This window comes from Oncorhynchus gorbuscha, linkage group LG12 (assembly GCF_021184085.1).
Source record: "Oncorhynchus gorbuscha isolate QuinsamMale2020 ecotype Even-year linkage group LG12, OgorEven_v1.0, whole genome shotgun sequence".
NCBI classification, from domain to species: domain Eukaryota; kingdom Metazoa; phylum Chordata; class Actinopteri; order Salmoniformes; family Salmonidae; genus Oncorhynchus; species Oncorhynchus gorbuscha.
This window is the reverse complement of record NC_060184.1, coordinates 55,228,199-55,238,920: the sequence shown is the minus strand read 5'-3', so window position 1 is coordinate 55,238,920 and position 10,722 is coordinate 55,228,199. Positions and strand designations below refer to the sequence as shown.

Here is a 10,722-nt window from a genome sequence, read left to right as displayed (position 1 = left end):
GTGTGTGGCCCTCTGTGTGGCCCGTGTGTGTGTGTGTGCCCCGTGTGTGTGTGTGTGGCCCTGTGTGTGTGGCCCTGTGTGTGTGGGTGTGGCCCTGTGTGCCCGCCACTGTCTCTGTCTGTCAATTCAATTTGCTTTATTGGCATGACGTAACAATGTACATATTGCCAAAGCTTACTTCGGAGATGTACAATATGTACATGCTGTGTCTGTCTCTCTCAGGCTGGCCCTATTGAAGAAGAGTGGCGAGGAGGACTGGAGGAACAGGATTAATAAGAAGCAAGACGTGGTGAAGGTGGCCGTGTCAGAATGCCACGCTCAGCTATGGGAGGTGGAGCAGAGCTTCAAGAAGAAGGTAACCTGACTACTACTGTATATGCTGTCCTTTATCCACACTTCCAGTCAGACAGCTATAACCTCTGCTATAGACTTTACACAAACACATGCTTAGCCTTTTGACTGACACTGATGCGATTTAAAAACAGCCATCATTTTGGGGAAATTACCATTTGTTGCCTACTTTTCTAATCACGTAAATCCAAAAGGGCTTATTGTAAAAACGCTTGTCTAAATAAATGAATCCTATGTCCAGAGTCTGGTGCTTCCTTCCCTCATCACCTTCAGACACCTTTTCATTTGTGTCAATGACCCATAAATAAAGTGTAATGACGAGTTCAGTATGAACTGGTTGTAAAAAATGGATATTGAGTCACAGCTGTGGGTGTCTCTAAACAGAGGTGTTGTGCATGTTGTCATCTATAGTGTGTGTGTGTGTCCTTTCACTTATAGTGCATGCTACTTATGACACTTATAAGCTTCCCGAGGCAATTCGTTGTACCAGAATTACCTTTCATATCTTCAACTGCACTTACACTCAAATATGATAGTCATTGTTGATTACTTGGGTATAGTATATGTACTACTGTATTAACACCTAAGTTGTCTGAGTTGCTAGGTCACCGTGTGTATTCTGTAGACATTGTACCGTTGTTTCCAAGTGAATGTAGTACTTAGAAGACCAGATTTCTATATGTAAGGTTGGCATAGTTTCCCTAAATCAGGTTTTCTAGCCAAGAGAACTTCCTGTGCGATATCAAGGAAATGTATTCATTGATATGGCAGACATGTGCTTTCTCGTTTTGCACATTTATGAATCGAATTCTGTCATTTTGAACCTTTCGTTTTGTCTACCGTTTTCTTTCAGACCTGCATGCGTGTCTCGTCTTTCTGTAATCAGTGCATGTTCTATATAACTTCTCCTACTCTGTCTATTTTGTCTTTGTTTTGCATGTGTTTTTTTCCATCTAAAATAAACCTTTATTTCAATCTCTGCATGCGCACTGTAGTTATGTTATGTGAGTGTTTTTAAAGGGTGGGGGTTGGTGATTCTTTTCCACATACCTGTCTTTTTTTATTTTTAGAGCTATTCACAACCTTATCTGTCCCCTTTCCGTCCATGCAAGCAGACAAACCATGTTTTGGCTCACCAATCCATGTTTTCTCAGCTTTTGTCATAACACGAGTGTTTTATTGACGATAACCGAATGACAATATTTCCTGGTTTTCCACATGCGACGACACCAAACCAGAATGAAATGCACACTGCTCTTGTCAAATCATTACGCCCTTAAAGGATGGTTTAAAAAAAAATAATAATAATAATTATGAAACCAAAAGAAGGTTTTTAATGCCTGCGTCCGTATCCATGAAGTATCTCAAAGTAGAAGTGTAGGATCAGTTTTCCCTTTTAAATCACAATGAATAAGATTACATGGACGGGGGGGGCTGATCCTAGATCAGATCGCTTACTCTGAGATGCTGAATTGGTTACACACCCTGGTCTTTTACCTCTGTAGATTAAACGAAGAACACAGAAGAAACTAAATGTATAAAGTTGAGACCGAAGCATAGAAGTGAAACGAGTAGTGAATCAACTAAAACAGACCAGGTTTAGTGCTTCAAAGGAAATCGAGAGGAAGGATGGATGTTTTTGTTTTTCGCTCTTTAAAAAAAAAAAAAATGTTTATGGTTTTATCCTCCCGTTCAGCCTGGCCAGTGAGCTCAAGACCACCTCCCTTCCGAGATCAAAGGAGATGTACTGTAGCCTACAGTACAGTAGGAATTGGAGAGATTAGGGAGAAACATCCTCTTTTACGAGATTATAATCTGGAATGTCATTGGTCCGTGCCTATTAAGAGTTTGAGCTACACTGAGTCACTGCTTTAAAATGCTTTAAAGTACAGCTAAGAAAAGCAACATCAGGGACTGAAAGTGGGGGGGGGGGTTGATCCTACAAACTTTGTTTGAATGACACCTGCTGGAATATAGTGTGCGTTTCAAATTCAACCTCTCCGTAATCCAAAGATCAGTGACGGTTTTAGGAGGGTGAGGGAGGGAGAGCGGTTGACGTTCTGGGTCAGCCATGCGGATGACAACCTAGTCTACCGAAAAGAACACTTGTCCTTTTTTCTTTTCTCCCTGCTGTGTTTCTATAGGAGGAAGGGATGATGATCGATGAGTTGGCTGTGTCTGATCAGCTCTGGGTAAGACCGGTGTGTTGGGTTCCCCACGAACACACACCCTGGCGTTGTTATACACTACTAGTGGTGCTTTTACGGGTGACGGGTTGCAACGTTCCGGGAACTTCTCAAAGTTCTCGTCTTTTCTCTGAAATCCCGGCTGGAGGATTCCTGGGTTTCCTGCTTATTCCCGCCTGAATCCGGGACTCTTCCAACTGGGATTCCTTGAAACCCTGGGAATTTGGGGAAATATACCCAATCAGTTTTTCTATTTAATACCGTGGTGTGAGTGGCCTGCTCTAATTCAGTCCTGCCACTCATCGGGTGTCTTAACTGTGGTTGATGCTGTAGCTTCGAGTCTCAAGGCTGTCTCATCGTGTGTGTGTGTGTGACAAGTGGTGATTTCATGCTGAAACCCGTATTCCCTGTCCATACAGCCATTAAACCCAAATGTATAAACTGCGTGACATTTGAATGTGTTGGATGAAGGTGTGCGTGCAAGCAATGACGGCGATTCCCATTTTTACAAACCACTGTCAAATTACACATCTGTAAAACACAAGGTTGGAGGTATCACTGTTTTTCTTTTTTCCCCCCCATCTACTGTTTATTCCCCTCTGTCGTTGATTATGTCCTTTCTGTCCATCTGTGGGAACCTGTCTGTCTTCCCTGTCCCTCCCTCAATAGGAGCCGGTCTTTTCCACCCCTTTCTCTCCTCCTCCTGATCTCCCTGACGGGGATCTAAGTGTCGATCAGTACAGCCAGGTGAGACCATGCATCCGGTGTGATGGCCTTCATACTGTACCTGCTTGCATAGCCAACCTAGCTCCCTGCTGGTCTGAGCAGCAGTTGTTGTCCTCTTAAGCTGTTAAAGCCTCCATGCAGATAGTGTTAGTTTGCGATAACGTGCTTATTACCAAGTATCTATGCCAAAGATCATGATGCGCCTGTAGGCATACAGTATCTTACCATGGTGAGCTCATCTCCTTTGTGAAGGCATGTTCACTATATCCACTGTATCCTCTCCCAGAAAATGCCTCTGCCTGTTTTCTGCTCCAACTCTCCTGTTAAATCCGCTACCCTGGAGTTCTAGGACTCTCCAGAGTTGTTCTTGCTCCTAGAGTTGCTAGCCGTGCGTCTGGAGGCGTTGTAGTGATGTTGACGCGTCATGGTGATGGCGAGATGAAATGTCACACCTCTTGGCGCGGCTTCTGGCTAGCTCTTTTACATTTTTTTTTAGGCTGCATCCTCTGCCCTCCACTCTTTCCTCTCATTTCACCCCCTCTTCTTTCCTTCCTCTGTTCTTCCTTTCCTCCTCCCATCTTCCCGGTCACATGAAGGCTACCAGCCCCCCCATGTCGAGCATCTTCAGCCCCCCCCACGTCCACAGTGACCAGTCCCTCTATGGCTAGGGATGAGAGGCACCCCTGGAGACGGAAGGTGACACATTCACCCACTCCAGTAGTCAACAGTCACAGGCTGCGTCCCAAATGGCAACCTTATTCCCTATGTAGTGCACTGCTTTTGACCAGAGTGAGGGGCCATGGTTAAAAGTAGTGCATTGTGTAGGGAATAGGGTGTTATTTGTGACACACACACACTCTCAGGTAGACCTGCGGTCATACGCAAAGGACTGCTGTGCACGGTCACACATACAGTAGGTGTAGTGTATGGACAGATACAGAACTTGGATGTTGGCTACAGAATATTGGTGTCTAGGGGACCCTTGTTTGAGGATGTGTGTGTGTGTACTTATGGTAAATTATCTTTTTGCGTATGTTAGCATTTGTGTGGTTGAAAAACTATTCTAACAGGTGAAAATGTGTGTGTGCTCGACATGCCTGTGATGCTTTGTTGTGCTGGCCGTGACGTCTTCCATCTCCCATAATGCTTCTGTGCTGACTGGGTTCTCCTACAGTAGATGAACAGTAAATGAGTATTGTGCATTCATGCCGTCCATCCACCATCTACATTCTCTCACTTCTCTCTGTCAAACCGGTCCATTCATGTGATGGTGAAGGCCGTTTTCTAAAGGTGGATCTGCGAGAGTAGACACCAGGCATTTATTTTAATGTGGAGGCATGCGAGTATGTCGGCCACTCTGAGCCAAGGGCGTTGTTTGATGTTGTTCGGTGGTTTGCTACAGTTAGTGGAATGGAGATGATCTATTAGTTAGTCATATCTGTGCGGGTTGTGGTGTAGTACCATCTTCAAAGTTCTGAACATTTCACCTCACTGAATGGCACCCTATTCCCTTTTATAGTGCACTATTTTAGACCAGGGTCCATCAATAGTAGTGCACAATAGGGAGCCATTTGGGACACAACCCGTGCTTCACATCCCCCTAACCTCGTGTGTGTGTGTGTGTGTGTGGTGTGTGTGTGTGTGTGTGTGTTCTCCTAGCAGAGGATGGGAGGAGGAGAGGAGACCCAGAGCCGCCGTATAGACATGTCTATCCAGGAGAGGAAACAGCTGATCGTGGCCCGAGAGGAGGCCTGGAAGTCCAAGGGCCTTGGGGCTGCCAACGACTCCACGCAGTTCACCGTGGCCGCACGCATGGTCAAGAAAGGTCAGGGGTCATCTAATGCTGTATGATACACCCCCCCCCGTGGCAAAACACATGCGTGCATATACGATCACGCATCCGCAGAGCTGGGGTTTGTGTAGCCAGTAGATAGAAAGTGGTCTACGGCGTCAATTCCCACTTCTGTTACACCCATTCCATATAATCCTGCCGTTCCTTTTTTCACTCTGGCAGAGTTGTAAAACACATTTCACTGCACCTATCCGGTGTTAATGCTGTATGACCATTTAAATGAGTCATTTTCTTATTTATTTTCACTCGTGCAGGAAGTTCTTTAATGGACCCCCTATAATCCAATTAGCAGTATGACCTACATTAGGTGCGGTACCCGTCAGACAGACGGACGTGTCTCCTGTCCCCAGTCACTCCCTTATTTACTCAGTCTCATCTGTTGTTTCACGTAGTGGAACATCCCATTTATATTATGTGTCTGTTTCAGGTCTGGCTTCTCCTTCAGCTCTCATCAACAGCCCTGTCATGTCTCTCCTCTCCAAACCCAAGAACACCACTCCTGCCATCTCCAAGCCTCTAGAAGGTCAGTAGCCCAATTTGGCTGTGTGCACTCATTCACTTGCACCGATTCATTTAAAAGCATCCGATTGGTGAAGATTGATAGTTTTTGGCATGTTTATTAGACGCTTGACGAGGGCTGAACGAGTTCACAGTGAGAAGGGGATATAAATCATAATTCTGCAAGAACCTCTCTCTCCTCTCTGCTGTGTCTCTCTTTCTCCGTCATGTGAGGCCTCGCCTTATTAATTTACTAGGCCCTAGTCATGACATGGAGGGTCTGAGTCACCTTGCTGTGTGGGGTAAGCGGTTGTGACTGGGTTGTGTCGTTTGGGGTAAACGGTTGTGACTGGGTTGTGTCCTTAACTGTCATTAGACACATTCCGTCCCAATGTAAACACCATGAACGAGATCTGTAGGAGACTTGTTTCTCCCATCCTTGTTATTGAAAAGTCAATAAGCACTTAACTTTATCCCATCACTACAAAACTACTTTATGTACCAATTAACTTAGGACTGACCTACGAAACGTAATCCATTTTTCCCGATGTTGACAGCTGGCTATAATCAGTCATCTTTGATTTTCCTTTTCTGAGAAATCAAGGAAATATCTCAACCTGAAGGTGTTTTCAAAATGATTTTGCTGTATGCATGGTGCGTCTTCTAAACGGCGCGTGTAATCACTATAGCGACAGTAATTATTGGTGTGACTGATCGTTGTAATTCTGTCTGGCAACCAATGTCTAATGGAATGTAAACCCTGGGATAGTATTTGGTTGTCCTCACTGACTAAAAACCATTTATGCATGAGAGAGTTCCACTTCATTGCAATCAACACACACTTCCAGGTTGACACATTTCTGGTGCATGTGATTGACATTTTTCTATGGATGGATCTCTTCTAAATTCATTTAAATGCACACTCTGGTCAAAGGATGTGCACTATATAGGGACTAGGGGTGCCATTTGGGACAGTGACTAAGTGTAGACGTCTGTCACTCGCCATTCAGAGTAATTGCTGTACTATTATGTTGCTTTGCAGAGATCGAGGCAAAACCGGACATGAACTTGGAGTCAGACCGGAAGTTGGATAAGCTGGAGTCTTTCCTGGGCAAGTTGAACAGTAAAGGTCAGTGTTTAGTTCTAGTATACGTGCCCCTCCCCCTTGACCCTAACCCTGTGATGATTGCTGGTCTGTAAGGTGGAAGCAATATGAAGGAAGCTCCACCTCTACACTGCTCATACCTATCCAGACCCTTCAGATCTGCAAACGTGAAAGAGTTAGGGCCAAGGGGGGAGAAGCACGAATTTGCACCGACTGTCTCTCTTTCGAGGCCTGAGATAACCCGTCTTCCGTGTTGTCCCCGTCAGTGGGCGGCCTGCGGGAGTCCACCATCACGGTGACGGAGAAGACGGTCAAAGAGGTCATGAACTTGGATGATGAGATGTTTGATAAGTTCTACCGCCAAGTGGCTGAGATGCCCCTGAACATGAACAGCAAGGTGGACATCAACGATGACTTTGACGACATTTTCGGTGGTACACAGATGCCCAAGTAAGCACACACACACACACACACACACACACACACACACACACACACACACACACACACACACACACACACACACACACACACACACACACACACACACACACACACACACACACACACACACACACACACACACACACACACAGTGCAGAGGTCAGGGTTTAGTCAACACTGTAAAAACCCGGCACCTGCTTCCTGTTGAACTCTGACCTCTCTCCTTTCCCCTCCCTAGGCTGACCTCCGCCATGGTGCAGCACAAGCGGTCCGTGCGTCCTGTGCGCAACGTCCAGTCGTCCAGGAACCCACTGAAGATGCTGGCGGCCAGAGACGACATCAGACAAGAGTACACGGAGCAGAGACTCAACATCGGCCTGCTGGAGAGCAAGAGGATGAAGGAGGAGAAGAGTGAGTCAACAACCCGTAGCCTAGGTCATGCTAGTGGTTCTGGAATGAGGGCAGGGTTGGCAAGAGGTTCAGCTGTCTGTGAAGATGAGGGGGAAAAAAGAAGCCTGGCGTTTTGGTTGTAAATGAAGCTAAATCCAGGCTATGCAGAGGTGGCTTGTGGACTTTGTAGTGCTATGGGAGGCTGTTCTACAACATGCGTGACTGGCACGCACGTTATCACAACAGCACTATGGGAAAGTGTTCTCCTTTACCTCCCACGACAGCCAGCTCTCCAGAGCACACTTTCAATGTCTATATTCCTAACTGCTCCCGAAACTACAATGCTTGAACTGATTCAAATCAGGCCTTGTAGTTCTGTCCTATAAATACGTTCAACACAATGAATCCTAGGATAGCAGCTGTAAAAGGGGACCTGCATTTAAACTCATTGGTTGGATCCCAAGTGGCACCCTATTCCCTCCGGAGTGCACTACTTTTGACCAGGGCCCATAGACATTTGGTACGCAGCCTTGCCTCGGTACGCAGCCTTGTTTCCTGGTATTGTTCAAAGCGCTCCTCAAAAGTTGACTGTTGTTTTTCTACCATTGTGAGTAGGGTAACTTCTGCAGCGGGCTGTGTCGGGGATAACCGCGTCACTGAAGCTACAAACTGAAAGACTCGTTACTCGCAACTTCCTCTTCCCATCTCATAGGAGAATAATAAAAACACGCCATGAGACCGGGGGCCCTGAAAGGTTCTGGGGTTTGTTCTAATAACGTTAGGAACACTCTTCTATTTCAGGGTCGAGAGTATTGTGTTGCCTTTAATCTCATTACATTTGAGTATTTATAAAGTCTTCAGCTGTATTGTGTGTGTGTGTGTGTGTGTGTGTGTGTGTGTGTGTGTGTGTGTGTGTGTGTGTGTGTGTGTGTGCAGTTGGTCTCTGTGTGTAATGTACAATATGTGTGTTTATAAGTCTACTGTGTATATGATGCATCTATATATCTCCTACTCGGTCTCTCTGTAATCCAGTGAATAAGAACTCTGGTTTCTCAGAGGTGGCACTGTGTGTGTGTGTGTGTGTGTGTGTGTGTGTGTGTGTGTGTGTGTGTGTTACACTGTGTACAAAACATTAGGAACATCTTCCTAAGTTTGAGCTGCAACTGTTTTTTTTTACTCAGAACAGCTTCAATTCGTCAGGGCATGCTGGCCTGTTTTCACTCCAATGCTTCCCACAGTTAGATGTCTAGATGTCCTTTGGGTGGTAGACAATTCTTGATACACCGGGGAGACTGTTGAGTGTGGAAAAACCTGGCAGCGTTGCTGTTCTTGATACACTCAAACCGGTGCGCCTGGTACCCACTGCCATACCCGTTCAAAGGAACTTCAATATTTTGCCTTCTGAATGGCACACATACACAGTTCATGTCTCAATCCTTCTTTCACCTGTCCCCTCCACTTCATCTGCACTGGTTGACATCAATAAGGGATCATAGCTTTCACCTGTCCACTCCCCTTCATCTGCACTGGTTGACATCAATAAGGGATCATAGCTTTAACCTGTCCCCTCCCCTTCATCTACACTGGTTGACATCAATAAGGGATCATAGCTTTCACCTGGCCAATCTTTGTCATGTAAAGAGCTGTTCATAATGTCTTGTACACTCAGTGTATGTCTTCTGTGTATAACTCCTCTAACCGACGGGTCCATCTCTGTTCCAGTGTGTAAGAACAGTGGATTCTCTGAGGTGGCTCTGGCTGGACTGGCCAGTAAAGAGAATTTTAGCAGCGTTAACCTGCGGAGCGTCAACATCTCCGAGCAGATGTCCAACAACAGCGCCGTGCCCTACAAGAAACTCATGCTCATGCAGGTCAAAGGTGAGACGGACAGATGACCTCTCGCCTCACTAAAAGTCAACTCTGGGATCAGTCATGATAAGAAACCCAGGGAAAGAATGTGGTTGGCTGCACACACACACCCCCTGCCCCCCTCTGCAAAGAGATGATTAGATGGTGACATGAATGCTGCTTTCACCTTTTAACCACCCACCACCATCTGCTAGTAGTTCTTAGGAGAGACATGCATATCAACAATGCTAAACGGAACAGTGTAATAGGCTAAGCGCTAAGCTGGAATCCCAAATACATTGTGCATAACAGTCCCTCTGACAGTATTTCACAACAAGCGCTTCCAATAGTACTCATTTATCTGCAGCATACTGATGATGGTTTACCTTCACAAAGAAGGAAGGCAGCGCGTTCTCTCACCTCACCGTCACATTAAGGAGACCCATTTCTTGGGTTGTCTCAAATCGCTCCCTATTCCCTATGTAGTGCACTACTTTTGACTAGTGCACTATGTAGGAAGTAGGGTGCCGTTTTGGGATGCCGGGTGGCCTAGATTAGACCCTATAGTGAGAGAGCAGCCTCCTGGAATAGACCGACGAGGAAAGACCTCCGTCTTCCGTGAATCGCACTGTAGCCTGTAACGAGCATGCTAAGGCTAGCCATCCAGAACAGTAAGCAACAAAACATTCCCAATGTAGTGCGCTACTTTTCATCAGAGCCCTACGGGCCCTGGTTAAAAGTAGCCCATTGTGTAGGGAATTGGTTGTGCTTCCTTTGTCTGACTGCGGCACGCTAATCGTCTAAATTAGCTTATTATTTTGTTCTGGCAGTTTTTTAGTCTGGGGAAGGAAGAAACGGTTGTGTGTATTGTGCCTATTTGCTGCTTATTGCATGTGGGTCAGGCATACAGTATCTGTCCCAACAAGGCATACAGTATCTGTCCCAACAAGGCATACAGTATCTGTCCCAACAAGGCATACAGTATCTGTCCCAACAAGGCATACAGTATCTGTCCCAACAAGGCATACAGTATCTGTCCCAACAAGGCATACAGTATCTGTCCCAACAGTAACCCATTTCCTAGTGCTGCCGAGGTCCACAGAGGAAAATGGCCTCATTGGCATTTCTACCCAAAGCCACGAAGGATGCTCTTCCAGGGAGTCCTTTCCTTTTCAGAGGATATTTCAAAAACAGACCGTGTTTGTTGTAGTTAGTTATTTTGGTTCCTTTAGGCCTCCACACCACGTTCATGCAGCTGTGGTGCTTAATCATGTTACCCAGGTCACCTCTCTCTACCCCATGGCAAACGAAATCCAATAAAC

General features: G+C 45.9%; 1 protein-coding gene across 19 annotated transcripts in view; it reads left to right on the top strand.

Annotated features, from left to right (window-relative positions):
* svila (supervillin a) overlaps positions 1 to 10,722 on the top strand; it is a 135,114-nt gene that overhangs the window by 111,533 nt on the left and 12,859 nt on the right. For 11 of the 19 annotated variants that reach the window (XM_046292380.1, XM_046292368.1, XM_046292379.1 and 8 more), the window contains 9 exons: positions 223 to 355; positions 2,496 to 2,543; positions 3,207 to 3,284; positions 4,923 to 5,088; positions 5,543 to 5,638; positions 6,656 to 6,742; positions 6,985 to 7,168; positions 7,401 to 7,573; positions 9,275 to 9,430. In XM_046292380.1, coding sequence (XP_046148336.1) covers positions 223 to 355; positions 2,496 to 2,543; positions 3,207 to 3,284; positions 4,923 to 5,088; positions 5,543 to 5,638; positions 6,656 to 6,742; positions 6,985 to 7,168; positions 7,401 to 7,573; positions 9,275 to 9,430 — 1,121 coding nt within the window. The remainder of the gene's footprint in view (positions 1 to 222; positions 356 to 2,495; positions 2,544 to 3,206; positions 3,285 to 4,922; positions 5,089 to 5,542; positions 5,639 to 6,655; positions 6,743 to 6,984; positions 7,169 to 7,400; positions 7,574 to 9,274; positions 9,431 to 10,722) is intronic. The other 8 variants (XM_046292377.1, XM_046292376.1, XM_046292363.1 and 5 more) reach the window with 7 other exon arrangements.